The sequence below is a fragment of the Puntigrus tetrazona genome, chromosome 13 (genome assembly GCF_018831695.1).
Source record: "Puntigrus tetrazona isolate hp1 chromosome 13, ASM1883169v1, whole genome shotgun sequence".
Taxonomy (NCBI): Eukaryota; Metazoa; Chordata; class Actinopteri; order Cypriniformes; family Cyprinidae; genus Puntigrus; species Puntigrus tetrazona.
This window is the reverse complement of record NC_056711.1, coordinates 15,318,761-15,342,025: the sequence shown is the minus strand read 5'-3', so window position 1 is coordinate 15,342,025 and position 23,265 is coordinate 15,318,761. Positions and strand designations below refer to the sequence as shown.

The window sequence follows — 23,265 nt, the reverse complement described above, 5'->3', positions numbered from 1 at the left end:
ACCTAGCCGTTTTTGTGTGTCGTGTATCTTAACACGTGTGTGTGTGTGTGTGTTTCACGTTCTCGTTTAAACACTGACATTACTTTTACATTTACGGATAAAGGGGGTTAACATGTTGGATTACAGCGACGCAGCTGGCAGAGCCGACATCATTGCAGAGGTTTATTCACCCAAGCTGCGAAAACTCCCGTGCAATTCTCTATAGGGCAAAGGAAAGGAACTGCAGCGCCGTGACTGTCCCGCGTGGAGAATGCGGGAGGATACCGCAGAGTGTTTAGTGGGAGGGGAGAGCACAGATCGGGGGTAGAGGAGGCGCACGAGACATCGACGGCAGTTTGGTCACAATCAGCTTTAGGGATGTAGTCGATGCGGCTTGAGCTCCGTCTGTCCGAGCTCGTCAACATGAAGAAACATTCGGCCCGGGTCGCGCCGCTGTCAGCCTGTAACAGTCCGGTGCTCACCCTGACCAAAGTGAGAGGTACGTCCGCAACGCGATTCGCGATTTAACCTCATTCTCTACGGCGATCTGCTTTCCTACGCGTCTTAACTCGCAGGTCGGTGTGCTCTGTTGCTTTAAAACGGTCTTTCTAAATGTAATCGAACTGTATAGTGCGTGCGAAAGGCAGAGAAACACCTGTCTCCTTTACGCATCACCAGTGCAGACGTTCGGCGGTTCTCTGCGCCTTTTATGATTGGAATACTAATATAGGCTATCTATCGTTGAGGTTATAAACACCTGTCTATGTTTTCGGTCATGATTTGGAATCAGTCCTAATAGTATAATTTCTCCAAGGGCGTTTAGGCATCTCTGTATAAAAAATTCCAAAAAAAAAAAAAAAAAAAAAGACTTTTACAGTTTCTAAAAAGGAGTAAAGAGATGGGTTGGAAATCTGTTTCTTAAGAATATAATTTGCTCTTTCTATTGACAAACAAGCCATTCCTTCATTCCAGATGACCATATAGAAAGTTTATCTGTTTGTTATTGCAGACAAAAAACTTCACACTTGTCTTTTAGTAGATGCTGGTTGATGTAACTGGCTGAGATTGTGTTAAATTGCTAAAATGCTGATATATATATATATATATATATATATATATATATATATATATATATATATATATTATTTTTTTTTATTTTTTGCTTTGCATTAAATGCATTGTCATTTTAAATCTGTATAATTGTCTTACAATTTGAAACATTATGTAAATGTTGAAAATGATTCACTTTTGTGCACACTATTGTTGTTGTTATTTTAATTATTATTGATCAGAGTTAGTTGCGACCCGATTTGATGGCAATACAATGATTTGAGCAGCGAGCTGCTTAGCAGGCTACATCAGCTTGATTGCATGTCCCATACTTGCCCATTTCTGTGATGTATGAACCCTGTACATATTGTTTTGCCAGAAGCAGAGCGTGTGTGCATTTGTGCTCCAAACCATTATTTATATTAATTCTTCTTGCATTATCTTGCATTTTCTGGATGCCTATGAAGCATTTTTTTTTTTAGCTTTAATTTTAGAAAGCAGGACAGAAGACGGGTACTCTGAGCTCCCATTTTCTTCAGGTTTTGTGGTCTGTATCAAACTTGTATGAGCAGCACAGACGAAAAACATCAGCAGGTTTTGTGAAGGCTTCACAAAAACGTTGTGGCAGGCAGTTTTATCGTATCCTGACACTTCATAGTATGAGTAACCGTCTTCCCCAAGTGTCCAATCTGATGTGATGACCAGCACCAGCTGGAGAAATGAACTACAAATCGAGTCACTGATGAACTCGTGCTTTCAAGACAGATCAGCACTTGTTATTGGTCATCGCTTTTTCTTTGGATAGTCTAATTGATTTCTTTGCACTCTTGTGCATACATATGGATCTTCACAGGGTCTGGTTCAGAGACTGAGGCAGAACGAACAGAAGCTGCTATACTCTAGAGTATGTTTATGTGTAATATGGTGAATGAGGTGGGATGTTAAACACTCATTGATCTTTGGTTTCAGCTCTGGCTCAGGCCCAGCGGTGTACTCATACCGTTGCAGTGGTTTAGGTCTGCCTGCAGCCAAATTCTGGCAGCTTCTGCGATTATTAAAAGCTTTAAGTTGGCAGTTCTAAGATCTGTTGGGCCTTTTGCGGCTTCCTTTGAGGTGAGTAACAGAAAATATGAAATAAGCATTTTTAAGATTAATAGTTAATGCTCTTTTTCACGTCCCACATTGATACTTTACAAAGGCATCTTCAAGTAAACGAGGTTGATGTCCTCAAAAAGTAAATGCTGTAGTGCTTTTGTATTGTCTCAACCAATGGTGTGACTTTAGGGGCGGAGCTGTTTCTTTGTTCAGCCAATAGAAACCTGTTTGACCTTTGTCCAAACCCCTAATTGATTCGACATTACAATTGAACCTTGTTCGACAATATTTTTGCAAAATATCTTTTTACAATACTATCATTCATTTATAACAAACTGTGAATGTTGTGAGGAGTCTTTTTCACATTTGTTATTAATAACCGAAAGTCTAACGAGTACAGTTCTTGGTTAATTTTGAATCGTACATTAGCAAAAAATGACTCCCAGTTCAGCGAAGGAGTCATTTACGAATGTTTGCGAAAGACTCACTGATTGACAGACTCGTATTCAATTCACAAACTAATTGAATAACCCGTTAAATAGTGAATACATTTGCCTGACTAATTAGTGAGAAACGAGTCATTTGTTCGCAAATTGGACATCATGGCTAGTGCTATTTTTTGTTTTGAAGGTAACACTGGACAAACGGTTTTCCTGACTACATTTTACATCGCTGTCATACAATTTTTCATTTCATCTTTACATTTGGAGCCCTGTAGCTTATATCCAGAAATCACTAACTGCTTCTTTAATAAACATGTTGTACTTGTTAACCAGCCACACTGCTGTATGAAGATATGCAATGTTTAGTTATTAGCCAACTTACTCGTTCTAAGATTCATTTCAGCTTGAACGTTAAGCCAGAGGAATCTGTAAACCTGAGCCGATCCTCCATCAGGCACTAAATCTAATGCTGGGTGGCAGAAGTAAGAGTCCGTAATAAACCTGCAGTGAGTCATTACACTGATGTGACTCACGCGCCTTCACTGCCAAACTCTTTCTGTTCGCATCTTGGCTTTCGCAAGAACTGCGTCCCTGTTTGGAAGCCAGTGGGCCGCTTTAAGTTGGTTTTTGGTACATACCCAGCCGTTTAATTGAAGCGTTTTAATCAAATAAATTTCATAGCAGTCAGCCGTGGCCCAAAACATCTATGTTGCTGTGAGTTATTTTTCTGTCTGACATCAATCGGTTTGATACAGAGCTTCAGTCTAAGAATAACTTTCGCGTGTTGCTTGTGATATGTTTGTGTTTGGATGCACGTAATCCCAACTAAGAGGTGTTTTGCGTGAGTGGAAACGAGTGCTTTTGTCTCTTGTTCAGCGCACTAGTGAGGGGGAGAGATCTCATCTGAGCCTAATTTCAGATGTTTTCTTGTTTGAATTAGAACAAAGATATTAAGAAAGCCCTGAAATGAATTTTTTTTATATATATCGTCAGACATATTTTTATTCCATCAGTAGAATAAAATAGGCGTGTATACTTGATAAAATAAACATTGTCGCAACGTCAGACCGTAGATATTTTGTACATCTCTACAAAACAGTTCTGTCATAACCACATTAACTACACACCTCAGAGTGAAACCGATTCACAGAATCTTTTTTTTTTGAACAAATCATTTGAGTGAATGATTCAGTGACTTACTAGAATGAGTCTTTGTAGGCCTGTTTGAACAAATCGGTTTGATAATTCAAAAAGACAGTCACTTGTTTTACTATATTTACTACAACTTGAGGCTTTTCTTTTTTTTCTTCTTTAAAATATGACCTTGTTTTGTTTTTTTCGAAATAATTTTTCAGAAGTGCTACTTATTTACAAGAAGAGGACTTTATAAATCTAGCGAGACAGCAGTTTATTGATGGGTTTTGGCACACTTGTCTCACTGTTTACAGACTGAGCTGGATTAGTATTGTATATTTAAAGTCGAAGGCTGCGAGCTAACTGTCAGATTACTTGGGCACTTCACACTGTCAGGACATTAGTGTGAAAGCTCTCTTTGGGGAGACACCTGCAGCGCAAGCTCATCAATTAGATTCAGCAGGGGACTTACGGTCAATCTATTATGTATTGATCTAGAGCAGGAACGCTGGCGTGACTCCAGTCTGTTAAACTGCAGTCCTTCTTCTGCAGGATCTATAGGCTGCGACGGAGAAGGGGACAGAGAGAGGTTGGGATAGATTTTAGAGAGAGGTTATATATATATTTATATATATATATATATATATATATATATATATATATATATATATACACACTTTTTTATAATTATATAATTTTATCTGAATCTGAAATTTCTTTTTAAAATTGTACACCAGCTAAGTACTTTCTTTCACACCAGCTAAGTACTTTCTGGCCGAGCCTTCTGCAGTAGCCACACCCCCAAACTAACTATCGGTGGAAAGGTAGGGTGGTCGTGTGTGTCGTTCATATGGAACATGTCCTGGCTAAGATTTTAATATTGCTTAAAACATTTAGAGCAGTTTGACCAGTAACATGCAGGTATTGTACATAATCGACCAATTGATGGTCTGCATGTCAGAAGGTGAGATCTACATCTACATCTGCGTACATGTTTGTTCGTTTGACTTGAAGGGTCGCCGCGCACCAAGCGATAAAAAAAAGCTGTCTCCTCTGCTGTAGCTCTCATAAATGTCACGCAACAATTGACCCGCACAGTGCAAACAGCCAAAACCTGAATATTTTAAACAATATAGTAGTCCTGGCAAGGACGTGTCCCTTAAAAATGGTTTATATGGTCACCCCATGGAAAGGAGACATGCAAATACATAGGTTGACTGGCAGGTAGGACATCATGTCATTGCTTGCAAACTGAATGGACAAGCTTTTTTACTGAGTGTCAACTAATGCGAACTTGACTAACATGACCTGCCAGAACTATCTCTAACCTTTTTCTTTTTTTTATCAGTCAATTGAATAATAGAATTACTCATTTATAATATGTGGTCACCAACTGGTGCAATGATGTAATGTACAAAAAGAGTTGAATGAATTAGTAAACACGTCTTTTTGATAAACAGAAGTGAATCCAGTGAATCAAAAATCCATACTACTGCCCATTTAGATGCCTCTGATGCTCAGTACTACAGTACACACAGCCACACACACACACACACACAAACAGTGGGCAACTGGCAGGGTTATGCTTCTCTCTGTCATGTTCGTGAGCAGGCAGGGTCACAACAGAGTGTGACATCTCAGGCATCTGTTCTTATAGCTGGACACTACAAGGTCCACTTGTCTACACAGGCCACTTGTTTTTGTAGACACACACACACACACACACACAATCTTTTCAGTACTGTGTGCATTTGCCAGCCAATCCACATGCTCAAAATCAATATGTCAAGTATATATCACAATGAACTTAAAATATTTGGATACAGATATAGCGTGACAATGATCAGAGTGTTTGGACGTACCGTAATAGTGCGTTTAAGTGAGTGTATCCTCAAGCCATGTCTTGCTGAATAATGTTTTTCTTTATTCGCAAATGGAGAAATTGTCATCGTGATAAACTTGGACCAGCACTGCTGCAGTCCCTAAACAATGAGCTTGAAAACATATGGGTGGTGTCAGCTTAAATGAATGGTAATTTGTGAGGGCCTTTAGTATGCTACAGCAAAGCATCTGCCACTCTTAGCAGTTCTGGATGACTGGAGTGCAGAAATTTACTCCAAATTACAAAACGCATGCAAATTAGCAGTTGCATTTTGATGTATAATGGGGGGAAAAAAAGAAGCTAACTAATAATTAAAAAAATATTTTAAAAATTAAAAAAAGTATATTTGTTAATTGCAGATTAATGTGACATACTGTTGACTATTTAAAATAAATTATCATATAATATGAATAATAATCATATAATATATATATTGCATTTTATATATAAATTTACTAATACCAAACAGTGTACTTTTATATAAATTAGATGTTAACAAATATTTGTATTATTTTATTTTTTACAATAATTATTCCAAATGTGGCCTGTTTAAATTAAAAAAGCATAAATCACTGAAATCAGTTAAGTATGCTGATTTGTTGAAAGGATTGAGGACAATAAAATAAATAAAAAACAATTATAGCGACAAAAAAATATATAAACCCCATTAAAACTATTAAAATATTGAAAGTTGCTCACTTTGATATCCCCAAGAAAATCATTGCAAATACTGTATAAATGTAAAAACAATAAAATATATATATATATATATATATATATATATATATATATATATATATATATATATATATATATATATATATATATATATATATATATAATGTAAAAATTATATATATATATATATAATCAACAGCCTATATATCTATATATATCTATATATATATATATAGACCTTAACTTGCATGTAACATGGTAAAGCCCTTCACGTACAAGTTACGCATCTAGGGAAATCCTCTAAAAACCGAGCTGTTCCCAGAATCCATGGGATGCTGCACTGCAGAGGAGATGGCAACACTGTTTGAAGTCATGCACCGATGTCCCAGACACGCTCATGATGCCATTACAAAATAACATGGACCTGCTCCGTAGCGCGTGTGTGAGAAAGGAGACTGTGCTCTTTCATGCTGCTTGAGCTCAGTGCAGAGCTGGCACTACAAAGAACTGGCAGTTATCAGCAAAAGAGATCTGCACTGCAGAGACAAACATAGGAGGGAAGAAAGCTACCAAAGGCTACGTATAGAGCTCACAGATGCATTCGAAGAGGGGTAGAAAAATGCTCTGGGTTTTTTGTGCAATTTAGAGACTTCTGAGAGGCATACCTGATTTCAAAATGACACAATTTTAACAATTACTTATTCACTTTGAGTTTAGTCGTGCATGTGCGCATTATCATGCTAGAAAAGGGAATGATTAGGGTAATCCTGTGCATCTGTTCTTGTACAATAGGCTCATATTTTGTGGCGGTCATAAAGCCGTACCAAGCAATCATCAGACCTAATGACTTCCACAAAAGAGCTGCAGTGCTGCTTTAGCGTCGCTACTATTGTAGCTATTGTTAATAGTTTTTATTTTTATATTTTTCATTTAGTTTATCTGTGACGTTTTTATGGAAGCTTGTTTCTGCCATGCGATAAAAAATATAAAAGCAAAGTTGATTTTCCCAATTTGACTTTTTGTGTGTAGTTGATTTTCAGAGACTTTTTGTGTAATTCTGTCAGATATGTGAACAAAGAACTGACAGATGTAAACCTGAGGATTGTGAGATTCTAAGATTGTGCATGCCAAGGGAAAGACGGGGGGAAAAAAACTGAATTGTGAGATTTATGTCAGAATGCTATTTCTGTCATGAAAACTCTCATAGAGTTTAGAATGATATACACTGTAATAAAAACAAAACTTTTTCCCAATTTACGGGAGAAATCGGGAAAAAACGGAATTGTGAGTTTTAAGTCAGAACGGTATTTCCGTCATAACTCTCGTAGAGTTTAGCATAATATACAAGGCAATGTTAATATGTTCGGTCTTGGCAGAATAGATCTGCATGCTGCTACAGCAGAGCAAGTGCTGAGACTTTCTGCTGCCAATACATCCACAGACATGCTGCTGTGAGCATGTAAGAAATGCTGTGATGTGAAGAGAAACCTGCTGATGTGAATAATGACGTGATTATGTGAGAGTTAGAACCATTCGGCCTGCACCGTCTAGAGTTTGACAGAATTCTGTATCTAACTTTTAATGTTAACTTGCAAAGAAGAGTCAGCACTGGGAGACATGAACTAGCAATTGCAAGAGAAAAGTCAATTGAACGATAAAAGTTGCAATTACCTTTTACATTTTTTATCCTTATGCCGAAAAAAAAAAAGAAAAGTTTAAATTGTGAGATGAGGGGATAAAGATGTTAAACAATTAATCACGATTATTCGCATTTAAAATAAATGTTTTTTTTCTCGCATAATATGTGTTTGTGCTGTGTATATTTATTATGCATACATTAACACACACATGCATGTATACAATTTATATTATATATGAATATATTTAAAATATAAATAGAAATATATACATGTATATGTGTATATATATATATATGCAGTACATAATATAAACAGTAAACTCATGTTGTAAAAACAAAAACATTTATTTTGGATGCGATTAATAGTGATTAGTCATTTGACAGCACTAATAAAAGATCATAATTACCTTTTTAATTTTTTTATTAACTTTTTTTGTATTTTTTTTTTTAATTTCTCTTGGCAACTAAGACAAATAAATTTTAAAACATTTAAGTTTTTTTTTTATATTTTTACATTTTTAATAATAAAAGGTATAAAACTAAAAAAATACAACTTCTGTGCATTGAAAAAGTTCCATAGATGTTAAAAGGTCTTTATGGAAAACATGATGGATCATCCAGCATTTTTAAGACTCGCCGTTGAGAGCTGAAGGCGTATTTTGGCTAACGCAGGAAATAGAGTGAAAGATAACTCATTAAATCTTAATAATTTTCCATTGCTTATGGGTTCAGATTGTGTGCTCATTATACCAGCACCTACCAAATGGCATTCCCTGATGCTCACTGTGTCACAGTTTTTGCTGAGTATGGGTCGGAGAGGTTCGGATTCGAATCTGTCACGTCTCCGAGTCTGAACTTTCGTGGCATTTTGAGACTTTGAGCTGTGACCGCTGCCCTCATTGCCGATGCACTTTGTCTGAGCCGCACTTGACACGTCGATTCGTTCAGAAACGCTTTTTGTTAGAAACACTCGCTGGCCTGATTCAGCATCAAGCCTCTGGCGCAGACAGATTTTAATCTTCCCTGTCAAAAAGAAGAGCTGTTACTTGAAGCTATGATGCCTTTAAAATAGCCTCTTCAGAAGTGTTCAGGCATAAAGAACGATTTTAGTTTTGAATAAAGGAACTCTATAGAGTCCAATAGGAATGAATGAGTTTTCGAACTTTTTGATACCAAGTCCCCCGAAAATCGGCGATTGTTTGTTAAGAACTTGCATTTAAAGGTTAAAGATTTTTTAAGGTCCATTTGAGAAAAATATTAAGTGACATTATAAAGATCAATAAGATCCAACACATTATATATGTAATAATTATATTGCATTTGTGCAATTTTGGAAGCATTTCTCAGTTTTTAAAACTTTATATATGAAATTTTTTTGCAGTCTGCTGGATGATCTCATTCTGATGGTAAAAAATGTAAATGTCATTCAAGTCATTCACTTAACTTAGTCTTTTAGAAATTAAATTGGAAGGTTTCCTCAAGAACCTTATAATCATCTTGAATTGCTATGAAGGTCAAAGGCGTAGTCATTAGCACTAAGTGACATTCTGATTTATACTCCATTGGTCCTGCTGAAGATGTTCTTCTGAAGTTAAGGACCTTCTCTTACTGTTAATTACACAGGGAGGTCTTGCAGAAACTACATGACAGTTTTTCTGGTGGAGAACACTTGATAATATGATGAAATAAGCGTATATTTGTTGCAGGTCAAATCGCATGCAGCATGGTTTTAATGGTATGTTGATGACAAAGTTAACGAATGTAGATCTGGTTTTGGTTGAAAAGGCTCCTCTTGGCTGAAAAGTGCTTAGCTTGGTTTTCTTTGGTGTAGGAGTTGATTGGTCCTGCTTGCCAGAGTTTGATGATCTAGCTAGACGATCAATGACTGGAACAGTGGTGAGCAGCATAAAAAAAGTCTTGAGGTTTATGGGGTCAGAATCTGAAGGTGACACTGAGATCAATGATCAGATCCCTAAACCATGCTTTTCAGAGTGTGGTATGCAATACACCTTTAACATTAATAATAACAACAACAATAATAATAATAATGTTTATGTATACGTATACTTGTATAATTCTTATACTAATATAATACTTTTTTAATATTATGTATTTTTATTTTAGATTTTGTGAATTTATTCATCTCTATTCCATACTGTGAATGTAATAATCGTAAAAAAAATATAATTATTGTTACTGTATTTTACATTATAAATAAAATAAATGCACAATTTTTTCCCTTCCATTTTGCAAATTTAAATTATTGTTACAATAAATAGTTATAATAGTAGTAGTATTTATATTGACATTTATCCATTTAAATTATTCTCTTTAGTTTATATTATTCTTTCATTTTTTCCCAGAGCAAATTCCTTTATGATTTCTGCTGAGCTTGTGTATCATGTACTGCACATATTTGTGAGCATGTGTCCCCAGAGATTTTTATCCACATTATACTGATTATCAGTCTCCATGGTTACTACACACATTCACTGCTTTCAGATAATTACCCACATGTTAAATACCCAGTGGTAGTGGCAGTTTATTATGAGGAAACGGGAAGCGGTGCATAGGGTTGAAAACATGTACAGTTCTGGCAGAGTGCAGTGACGGCTAGCTTTCGTATTCAAGGGCAGCTTCACACAACCGTGCACACACCTTGTACAGATTGCATTTCATGGGTCATTTAAAAGATTGAGTCCCTTGAATGGAAGTTTGGCTCTTTGGGGTTTCCCATAAAGATTCAGTGCTGCTACAAAAAAAAAATGAAAGTTTGCCGTTCTAATTGTGTATTATTTGGCATTAAACCCAAAATTGAGCAAAGAACTTTGTACATTTACTCTGGTGTATGATATGACAGTCTCTACAGCATGTGTGTGTGTGTGTGTGTGTGTAAATACAGAATAGTGTACACTATAGTGTCAGTTTACACATAATCTCATGTGGGTGGTGTTATTTGACTGCAGGTTATTTGATTCCTTCTGTATGGAAACTGTAACTTCTGTCAACAGAAACAGATCTGTCGATGAACAAACTGTTAGTATTGAGCTTTGGATGTTGGAAGCTTCTTTAGGCACATCCCTGTTATTTGCTTGAGTGAAACTCTAGAAATATAATTATTGAGATGGTTCATAAGAGTCTAGTTTGGGATATGGATCCTAATAACCCTTCTTTACTTCAGGACAGAGCATTATGATGATCGCATGAACTACATTAAATACTGTTTAAAAGAAATTGGGGCCAATGTAAACCCTAGTTTATACTGTGTTGTTTCATGATAGATTCATTGTGTTGTGATAGTTGCTGTCTTACAGTCTTCACTCAGGATCTGTCTGTGTGAAATTTCTCTAGGCTGTTGAGGGTCTCCAGAGAAAATCATCTTTCACTTCGAATCAGTTGCTAGAAAGATTAGGATTCAGGCTAGTTTGTGATATTATTAGGCCTGCGCATAAATACATGATGATCAAGCTCCCGTTTGAAATGGTACCTGCTTTCAGCTAATAGCAGGTAATATGTAATATGCGATGAAAGTGGGTGCAGCTTTGAAACGAAGCAATAAATTGTACTTCAAAATATCAAAATTGTTATTTTAAAGTGTAATCATGTTAAATCACGATCAAAAAAAATTATCATTGGTAAACATAAGATACTTTATTCTTATATCTTGGAATACAGTATTAATGCAGAATCTTAGTACTGCGTGCTATTGTAAGTATATTGTGAGTGTTTACTTTCTTGTGAAATAAAAAAGGAAGAAAATCAATACTTTATGTACGTTATTAGAGATGTTGCTCAGATGCTTCAGTGCTTCAGTGCACCTTGTTCTCTTTATGGATAAACAGATCGAATCCTCCACCAGATGCAGGCAGAGTAATTACTCCACTCGTTTATTCGTGTGAATAGATGAAGGGCTATTAAAAGCCATTAAGAGCGTTTATGAATGGATGGTGGGCTCGAGATGTGCTTATCTGATCAGAACAATAGCACTGCAGTTCTTGAGAGACGGCAGACAGATTCCATTCAGAGTTTCTGTATTATAAAATATTCTTGGTTTTTCAAGTATTTCCCCATGACACTTTAAAAGAGTTACTGGGCTGAATGAGTAAACCATGCTATTGATTTCCTCTTTGAACGTTTCAGGGGACGCTGGTGGGGGCATTGTTTGGAAGTCAATGGATTAGACATCTATCGTGTCATTTGAGGGAAATTTGCAGATGACAGAAAAACTTATGTAATTCTGGAACAAGAAAAAGCTTATAAAAGACAGACTTAAAAACGTGTTTAAAAGTTTGATGTCAGTACAATACAGGGGTTTTTATTTTTTTATTATAAATTTTGTAATTTAATAAATATCATAAATTATATATATGGTTTAAATTGGTCAATATCGACAGGAAAGAAATTAAGATTTTATCTTATATAAATGTTATTTTAAATTATTCAAATCTTAAAGTTTCACAGTTTCCATATTTTTTTATATATATATATATATATATATATATATATATATATATATATATATATATATATATATATATATATATATATATAAAAAAAAACCTGTGTGTGTATAAAAATCCACACTTTTTTTTTAGTCTCTCCATCTTTTCAAGAGTTCTGTAAGATTAAACTGCCACATGCAAAAAGTGGCTATAAATGGTATATGATATTTACAACAAACGTAACTGCAGTAAATACTACATCTAAATTTATACTACAAATTTTCACTGTACATCTTATTAGTAGTGCAACAGTTATGGGGAGTATTTTTACAGCGGCATGTGATTTGATTGTCTGTATTCAGTGTTTGCTCAAGACCATAATAAAACAGCTCGTAAATCAGCAGCTGATGTCTTTTTTGTTTGCTTGTAGGGGAGGACCGGCCGAGGGAGAACATCGTGGGCACTGCCGATGGACAGGCGATGGTGGGCGGAGCAGGGGCGGAGTCAGGGACCGGAAGGCAGAAATTAAACTGCTGTGTGCGAGTGACAGCCGTCCAAGTGCGAAAAGCAATATGGGGCGTGGCCATGGTGATGTGCGTGTGCTCGTCGTGGGCAGGCTCCACCCAGCTGGCCAAACTGACCTTCAAGCAGTACGACGCGCCTTTCACTCTCACGTGGTTCGCCACCACGTGGAACTGCCTCTTCTTTCCTCTGTACTACATCGGACATCTGTGCAAGAGTCCTGAGAGACAGACACCAAAACAGAGGTTTAGGTAAGAATCTGGTTGTGTGAGATTTTGTTTATCCAGCAGTGTACAGTTGAAATATCCAACGGTTTTGTGCATCTCAGACAGCTGATGAATCGGTTTAGTGAAATCCCTTTCTCTTGAGGGGGACACTGAGGAAATTCCATGCTGTAACGCACGGACGGTTTGTCCTTTCCGGGTGTCTCCTTCAAGCTTCCATGAGCTGAATACTAAGCAGGCTCATTGCTCATTTAAACTGAGTCGCTGATGAAAAATATTTTTTTCGTTCTGTCTAGGAAGACCAAAGTAGAGAGTTTGGGGAAGTAAACGGATTTGGTGGAAGTGCTTTCTTTTATTCAATCGCTTAGCAAATGCTTTTGTGTAAAATGTGGAAAAGCCCAAGCAATTTATCATACAGGGGAAAACAATATTTGCAGCAATGCAATACAGAATTTGAAGAGTAAACACCAGCTGTGGAGTGCAAAGACTACGCAAAAACAGGCAGAAAGAGGTTTACGGTCACATAAAGTGCCTTATGGTTATGCATTAATTATTATTCAGTTTAGCCAACCCAATTTATCAAAAGCCGAATGTTATTAAAATAGAAGCGGATGATTTTGTTGACACGTAGCCCAGAGACCTATTTAACAATTTAGAGAATATCAGTAAAAAGGCAGTAATAAAAGGTCCTAATGTACTCATAATCATGCTCTCTTTCTCAGTATAAACCAACATGCTGGCCTTTCAAAAGCCAACTATGAAATCTAATAAACTCTATGGAGACTTTGAATTAAAGTAAATAGATTTCCGGGCATAAAAAAGGGCACTTGATAACATCGTTTTGTTTCTTTTAAGAATGACAATTTATGTAAGCCATAATTGTATTCATTCACTAACTAAAATTAGTATGATGACCGATACGTTATTATAAAATATTTTGATTTGAGTTAAAGATTTTTCCAGTTTAAGAAAAAAGGGAAAAAAAGAAATGTACAATCTTAAGGAAATAATCAACTATATATAAATAATCAATAATCATAAATCAAAAATGATAACTTAAAATATAACAAAATATAACTAAAAATAGCCAAAGGACCAAAGACACACACACAATCAGTATGTAGACATGACTATGTAAATTAATTTAAAATGAACACACATTTAAATTAAATTCAAAAGAATTAAATTGACTCGATAAAACTAGTAATAAAAGGAAACGCTTTATTGAATAAAGTGATTTAGTCCAATTTCTCGTTTAAACAGCATATAGATAGAGTCTATGCTAAATTTCTTACTTTGCCCTGATTTTACCTGGAAGCACCGCAGTAACTCCAAGACACTGAAGATTGCAAAATATCATTGAACTGATGTGTTCAGACAGTCATATATTTGTCAAGCACAGAAACTGATGGGTGGAAAAATGCCATCTGACACCACAAGTTCTCTGAGATTTGAGAAATGGCTTATTTTCACTTATCGGAGGCTTAAAAGCTAACAGGCATTGGATATTCAAGATACAATGTGTCGCATAAGGACACAGTTCAAGCAACTGAAAAGAAAGCTTAAATAATTTCTTTGTTTTACTTTTTGACTCTCGGTTGTATTTACAGTCCATTATCCCAAATAGAGGTGAACTGAGGACAACTCTGAGTGTAATGGCCAGACATGGAAAGTAAAAAGAAGCACTGTTTTTCCATCAATACATTTTCATGTTTTGATGAAAAATAAAGCTTTAAAATGATCCAACCCATGGTTGTTTTGTGTGACAGAAATGGTTTGAAAGTGTACTAAAGTATATGTACTGATATGTCATATGTAATATAAGCCTGACATCCAGATAAGGGTTTGAAAAAGCATTATTACTTTTGTTTTTTTAATACACTGATCAGTTGAAACCCAATCTCAGAGATTACAGTTTTTTTTTTTTTTTTTACAAAATCTTGGAGTGAAAATATCCTCTAAATGCAACTGCAATCCCAGTGACTACATAAATGTCTAGCTGCATAGCTTTTTTTATTTTTTCAGGAAATCCATAAGAATTTTTCCTCTTTTTTTTTTCAAAATTAACGAATTCAAGCAAACCAACTATTTAAAATTACAGTCAAATCACCACAGTTGTAACTCAGACACTTCAGTTCAATAAATGCCCAATGCAAACAAAGATTTACAAACCATATGAATTATTCAAATCGTATTAAAACTTATTGAATACTAAAAATTTCCAAAGACACAATGCAACAACAAAACAATTTGCACATCCTATCATCAGAAGCACAAACCAGGAGCCTCCCGCGCCACGCCGTCTTCTCTCAAGTTCCATTTATGAGCTTTTTATACTTTCACAATAGCTGTTCATTCTTTTTACTCCCAATCAGAAATCCCTTTTTATAGCATTTTTTTCCCCCCATATTCGAGCTCTTCTGTAGCCTGCTAACATCCAACTCTGAACGAGTAATGTTTCAGAACCCAAGACTATGCCCAAAGCCTCGCCATGTTTTCTTTAAAACCCTGTTTAAACTCTAGGGGTTATGTTAACTTTTTTAAAAAATTAAAAGACATTTTCTGTTTATTTTAAACTTCAGCACAAGGAAAATAAAGGACACACTTTCCATAAGCAAAAATGTCAGTGATTCCACAATATGAATCCATACTCCACATTTTATATATAAATGAACAACACCTTAAGGTTGAAAAGGACTCTACAATTGTCACTTTTTATTAATTTAAATAAAAGTGTTCATTTCCATTTGAATGCACTGAAAAAATGCTAATTAGTCATTTTGAATAGCAAAGTACATTAGGCAGCTCAAATGTGCACTGTGTGAATTAAGCAATAGTCTTTTATTCTCTGTTGTTTTCAGAGAGTGCTGTCGGTTCTTCGGGGACGATGGACTGACGGCGAAGGTGTTCTTCACTAAAGTGGCTCCTTTTGGCCTGCTGTGGATTATGACAAACTACCTATACCTTCAGGCTCTGAGAAAGATCAACAGCACTGATGTATCGGCCCTCTTCTGCTGTAACAAAGCCTTCGTCTTTCTCCTGTCCTGGATTGTGCTGCGGGATCGCTTCATGGGCGTCAGGGTGAGTAGATAAGATGGATTATCGGATAGATGAATAAAACTCTTGATATCGATTCGACATGCTTTTTTCAGTATAAATAATTGTTGCTAAAAGAGAGATAGATTATCTGTCTGTCTGTCGGTAAACTCTTTAATCATAGATAAATAGATGTGTATTTGTGGTGTTCTGTGTTGTTCTCTCTTGATGTCTTCTGTTGTGTAACCCCATGAGTCAGCAGTGCCAACACGCTACAATACTTTGCTTCTACAATCACTTTTTCCTGCATTCTTCCTTTGTGCTCATCCTTTCTTCTTCCTATGCCTTTTTTTTCTTGGGCCCAAATGAACCAACGTGCTTTGTAAGGTTTTCTTTGTCTCCATGTGCTAGTGTTTCTCTCTGACACACACACACACACACACACACACACTGCTGGACAGATTTTGGCGAGTCAGGGTGTTTGGCCGTCTACGGCGTTGTAGTGTTTGTGTGTAAATATTTAGTATTTACTACAGTAAAAAATGTACAATTAAATGGTATTAATTACAATTATTTTATACACTTTACCTGATGCAGCAGAATTAATAACAACGCCAAACAATAATACTGTTTTGTAACAAAATCAAGCAGTTTAAGTGACGTTAAAGCGTGAGCAACGGATTCAAACGTGAAATATATATATATATATATATATATATATATATATATGGTTTATTGATTAAGACAACAAATTAAACACCTAACTAGCGAACAACGGACGTTAACGAATAAAACACGAAACATAAAAGCAAGAAGGAATGAGAAAGGCAGACAAGTAAAGAGTTACAGTGTTAAATCAGCTGTCCACCTGCATCGACCATTAGGACACCAATGACCTTAGGAAAAGGGGCTAAGCTTGAGCAGCTATAGAAGTGGATCAGATACTTGCGTTAGTTTCGGAGTATGCGCGAATCAGGTCCGGTTTCGCGTCCTTGTCGGTTCGCAGCAGTCGGGTGTTTGTCGGTTTTCGGAGTCCCGGAGAGGTTGATTAAACTAAGCGAACTTAGGCGAAGTAAACTAACGAAGAAAGCTGTCTCGAAGAGGAAAGGGAGAGCGCGTGACCAGCGCGTGCGCAGAGACGAGCAGGTACGAGCAGGTTGCGGGAAGGTCCAAAAGAGCGATGATTCCTGGGCGCACAGCTGTTTTGTGTTCCACCTCCAAGAGTACAGCGATCCAATGAAAAGGAGCCGGTTTTGGGCGCGAAAAGTTGAAACAAAGAACCACGTTGTCTCATGACCGCCCGCGCGAGCGTGCGTCTGGAGTTGAAAATTGTTTTAGACAAGAATAAGATAACGGTGAAATAAGACAAATTACATCGTTTAAGAAATAACAGGAGGAGCATTTACATATGAAACATTTTGAGTTCATTCACCCATAGTTTCATAGTGGAATTCCCTCCATTTTGGCCTTTCCCAACTCTGCTGGTCCATTTACTGCGCATTTAGTTGTCCGTTCTGTTTGCCTATCTGTGCTTATAATTTTGGAGGGTTGACCTTTGGCCCGACCATACGCTACAGCGCATTAGAAGTTAAGTGGGTTTTCATCTAGAGGACATGATAAGATGACAGAGAGTTCACATGATTTAGTGAGAGCGTGATGATAGATGATAGAGTTTGATGTGTAAGATGATCAACACATTCACCTATTTCTTACGGTTTTCCTGTGATTTTTTATGGTGAAATACACCTTGGAGATGTTTCAGGTTTCATGATATTCACTTGTGCATTTCTATGTTTTGCCGGTGAAATCATGGTACAGTAATATGAATATAGCAGCATCCGTGAGAAGGTAAAACCACAATCCTGCAAACAAAGGAGACAGAACGGATAGAGCTGGGCCAAAACAAAAGGCAGAGCAGGAAAAGAGCGTTAGAGGAAAGCTGTTCAGGAGGGTCGCTGGGTGGGAGTAATCAGTCTTTCTGACACCCTCATAATGTTTCTGTACTGCACTCAATTCAACTACGCTCTGGAAACATTTTTCATTTGGGCACGCATGTAAACGCGCACGCACACACACACACACACACACACTATAAAGCAGGCCTGTTTCATCTTATATAATGCCAGTCATAGTTCCTTGAATTTTCATTATCTGTGCATGAAAAGGGAAATAACAAGAAAGTTTATAAAAATGAAAGAGGTTGGTAATCAATCACTTTTTACTTCAATCACCAGTATTCTTTGGAGCATATGATCTGTTCTAATAGAAAAGTATCCATGTATCTGTAGTGTATATCTAACAAGTGGCTGTATTGAGCATGTTCTAAAATAATTTCCCTAAAATTATAAATGATAAATTATATAAATATAATTATACAATTTTAAATTATAAATGATATAAATATAAACCCTGTTATATTTAAAATGCTTCTACAGGCAAAACCTCTAGAGGCAATACTTGTGCTTTTTGACATAACATATTGTGAATGCAATGACCTTTATTTTCTTCTCCTACAAGATTGTTGCTGCCATTCTGGCCATCGCTGGGATCGTGATGCTGACCTACGCTGATGGCTTTCACAGTCACTCCGTTATCGGCATAACGCTTGTAGTGGCCTCTGCATCTGCCTCTGCCCTCTATAAGGTAACCGCGCTTCAGCAGTCATGACCCTTTCGTAATTTATCAAATGCTTTTCAGTTATGCCATTTGGTTCCGTGTCATTGAAACTATACTATATCTCATTACATATGATGTGTCTTGGGAGTGCCTTGTTTTCTGTAATTAAAATGACCTCATTAATCTATTTGTCTTGATTGATTTGCGATATGCTTGCAACTCCTGTGGTCATCTGAAAAGGACAGATCAATAAGGGAACTGGACAGAAAGATCAATTTTAGCTCATCAGTTGGCTAACATTTCCAGCTTATCATGAGCTAGAAACCAGACATGGTATACCTACATCTTCTGACATCTGAAAGATAAAACCGTGTTCCTTTCTATAATTATTCTGGCCAGTGTTGGGTTTGAATCTGTAGTTTGCTAATCTACATGCTTATGTAGTTACACACAGTCGTATATAACTAACACTAAATGAGCAGTATTTAACCTAATATGTATTATGCTACGAAACAGAATAAGTAAAATATGCATACCGTAATTCCTTATGAATTAGCATACTAAACTTAACCAATTAAATGAACCAATTTACAGATGAATGAAAAGAATCTGACCTGGTCTTGTTTTATATTCTTCAGGTGCTTTTCAAGCTCGTCTTGGGCAGTGCCAAGTTTGGTGAGGCGGCTCTGTTTCTGACCATTGTCGGAGGCGCAAACTTTGTCTTTATGAGCTTTGTTCCAGTCATACTGTACTTCACACATGTTGAGTACTTCACATCCATTGTTGATCTTCCCTGGGCCTACCTGTGTGGAGTAGCTGGACTCTTGCTAGGTAGGTAAAACCCTGACAGAAAAAGTAGATTATACCTATAATTTGCAGATTATGCACACAGTTGTATCAGACATTTACTGTGCTTTTTTTTCTTTTACAGCATTCAATATTCTGGTGAATTTTGGCATTGCCATTACATACCCTACGCTGATTTCACTTGGAATTGTGCTGAGTGTTCCAGTCAATGCAAGTGAGTTTATTCTGTTCAACGTAAAAATAGTGTGTGTGGGTAATCAAATACAAATTGGACCGTGTCCTATAACATAAAGAAAATCTAGAAAAAAACTCTTCTCTTCTCTTTCATGTTAGAAGTTTTTTTTTTTTTACATTTTTGCTGTCACACCACAGGACAGAACTACCCATATTTATACACACACACATATCCAAACTTGCTTATAGAAAAAGTATGTTTATTTTATTCTACTGATGTCCACCAATTTTAAACCAAAATCAGTTGTGGTTTCTTCAGACGCATTTATTATCATACTTCTTGTCATATTACACTCACAGCTCATACTGTATATTTAAATGGTTTGTGTTAGTTAGGGTATGTGCCATTTTTCCGGGAAGCGTCCTGGCCAGTACCTCGATAGTGTCTTAAAAACATAAGGAACCGATGTTAAACACTGAATGGTGTGCTCACGCGAACAAAGCCAGAACTAGATATTTTAGGCAATATAGAACTCCTGGCCAGAACTCGTTTGAGAACAATGGCAAGTATGGTCACCCTAGTGTTGCTGTTCAAAAGTGCAGTTACTGTTAAAAATCACAGAAAAACGTTGAAAACTTGATTTGAAAGTGGACCAGTTGAAAGTGGACAGTCATTGTAACTTCATCTAGACAGTTTTGTCGTAGATGTAATTGGCTCTAAGTGTGTGTTTGGTTCACGTTGCAGTGGTGGACCTGTACACCTGTGATATCCACTTCAACACAGTTCGACTCATCGCTGTGTTTATCATCTGTCTGGGCTTCCTGATGCTGCTGTTACCGGAGGACTGGGATCAGTGTTTGATTGAGCTCGGCACCAAACTCAGAAAGCGAGAACAGCCTGTTGAGCCGGCTGAGACTGGAACCAGCTCAGGACTCAACTGGACCCGACGGGCCAGGACCTCGATGTCCACATTCTCCCACTGACACCCATTTACCTTTTCGGGTTTAAAGTCCAGTGACTGGATGATGCTGGAAAGAGCGTTCATTCCATAGGCTATAATTCACAATCATACACATTACAGCAAAAGCTTTCAGTCGTGCAAAAGAAACATTTATATATTTTTTTGCAGTTCACCCAACTGTAAGTGGATTTGAAAAACGACTTGGGTCTTTATTTGGAACTAAAGAGCAGGGGTCTCAAACTACAAACATACAGGCTATTGGGTTAATAGTTTATCAGTTTATAGACTTTTTTCCCCTTTCAGTATAAATTGAAACTTTAATAAATAAATATTACATTTAAAAATATATTTCAAATTATTATCTGTAATTTAATGTATATTATATATTGTAATTTAATTATGTATATTTCTTATTCTCGACATGGGTTTTACAAGCCTAAAACTTGAATGTAAATGAACAGAAAAGTGTGGGTTACATGCATCTATATAAAACTAGATGGCTCTTATTACAGTCGATGGAGTGGTTACACTGAGAGCGCTTGTTGTGGCGTCTTCAGTAGATGGAAGTTTCTATTTTTGATGCACTATAGCTATTTCAACCTTTTTATTTTATTTGGTCCGTCTGATATGCAGTGTATATATGTAGAATAAAATTATCTATTTTAGTCATTTTATATGTTTATGTTATTTCCGATGTGCTACCTGTCTGTGCAAGGAGAAAATTGAAGTAGCAGTAATGCAATTTCAGGCATCATTACTCGACTAAACATGCGCTAGGTATGAAGGAAAGATGTAACTACGTAGTTAAAATGTAAGGTCATTTGTATTTTTTGTAACCGTTCAACTGGCCCAAGTGGAAAAAACACCCGGTAGTTTGAGTTTGAGACCTACGCTCAAGAGACCCAAGAGACCAGAGTCCCTGCTTGTTTTTGAGATTGTTTAACTTCCCTTCGGGGCTCAGAGAAACAAGTCTGTCACTTATGCTCACATTATGACTTTCACTGGCACAAATCACTGCCAGTGTCCATTAGAACATGTGCCAAACATTAAAAATAGACATTAAGAACTGCAGACTTCTCGTACAACAAAGTTCTACCTTGCAACAGGTGCATCTGAGGGATTTCCTCTCCCAAACTGTGACTGAAGATATTTTGGATAACTCGATGGGTTTGGAGAAAAGGTGGTCCCGGAATAGCCTCAGGATACAGTGGTGCTGAGGTTGGCTGGGATGCCGGAGTAGTGCAGATGTCCAGCTGGCCTCATACAAAGTGCATCTGAGGTCTAGAGGGATTTCATCTCCTAAACTGTGAACAAAGGGGTTTAAAGACAGCATCCAGACTGAAGCTGTACTTTTGTTTCCATCACATTTTTCCGAGTCACATGCTAACCACTGTGAGGACACTTCAGGGGCAGTTTTGGCAAACTGAAAAGGCAATCTTCCGTGAGTCGTGTTACCGTAAAGGGTGCCTTGTGTATCCTGTGAATGTATGACCATTTCTGAAAAGTGCACCCACGCTATGTGCTCTGCAAAAAGGTGGTGACTGGAACTGAAACGCCGCCTTTACATACACAACACATTCTGCACTTCATAAGACCCAGTCGCTTTTCTTGAACACTGCATTGCATTTTTTAATCTTACGGACTGTTCCCTTGGAAGGGAATTAGTTCTACAGGAAAACGCATGCAGAAAACACCAATAAATGCTAGATGATGGCTTCACTGCCTTTTCTTTGATTTGCAATAGGATCTCATCAGCACTGTCTCCCATTGTCATTGTTACAATGACAATAAATATAATATTGTATTCCTCTGGAATTATTGCTAGATATTATTGTAAACCTTTGTAAGGAATGATTTTTACACTGAAATGCATTCGGATCACATTTGAGGACAATTATGATAAAAATAAATGAAAACATCCATTTATTAGATCTGCTTTGTCTGTTTTCACAGGTACCATGTAAAACATTTTCTCTTGTTTAAAACGTCAGGATTAAGGTCCTAGCACACTGAGTCTGAAATTTTCATATACATGTCATATTTGTCATGCTTTCCTATCAAAATTCTCACTACGAATGAAAAAAAACACAGAAAATCAGATCTGAACTGAATTTTATAATGGGGGAAGGTTTCAGAATGTTTAAACATGATTGACACAATGTGAGGTTGTATTAATTTTTTTTCCATTCAAAAAATTTGAATGGAAATTTCGGGCTCAGTGTGCTGTGAAGTCCCACAGACATATGTTTGTTTGAACTTGATTCATTTCACACAGACCATGTGAATGGGTTAAATAGAATTTGTCGAATGTTTTAGGAAACGGAAAAAAAAGTCTTCAAAATTTGTTGAAACAAGCCAGTCATGTAAATAAGTCATTAGTCATTTTCTATAATACTACCTAGAATTAAATGCATCAAAAGAGACAAAGATCAGTTAAAAAAAACCTTGATGAAAAGAGATTTATCTACTATAAGGTTTATCTACTCATTACATTTGTTGACTTAAATGTCAGTTATGTAACGCAGGTAAAACCTGAAGCCACAACCAACAGAAATCATGTCAGCAAAGCATAACCTCAAGTT

At 36.6% G+C, this 23,265-nt stretch overlaps 1 protein-coding gene across 1 annotated transcript in view; it reads left to right on the top strand.

Annotated features, from left to right (window-relative positions):
• slc35f3b (solute carrier family 35 member F3b) overlaps positions 1 to 22,369 on the top strand; it is a 50,694-nt gene extending 28,325 nt beyond the window's left edge. The window contains 6 exon segments of the mRNA XM_043254637.1: positions 12,773 to 13,115; positions 15,950 to 16,169; positions 18,642 to 18,767; positions 19,379 to 19,571; positions 19,672 to 19,761; positions 20,467 to 22,369. Coding sequence (XP_043110572.1) covers positions 12,773 to 13,115; positions 15,950 to 16,169; positions 18,642 to 18,767; positions 19,379 to 19,571; positions 19,672 to 19,761; positions 20,467 to 20,705 — 1,211 coding nt within the window. The 3' untranslated portion in view covers positions 20,706 to 22,369.
• The last annotated feature ends 896 nt before the right edge of the window (positions 22,370 to 23,265 follow it).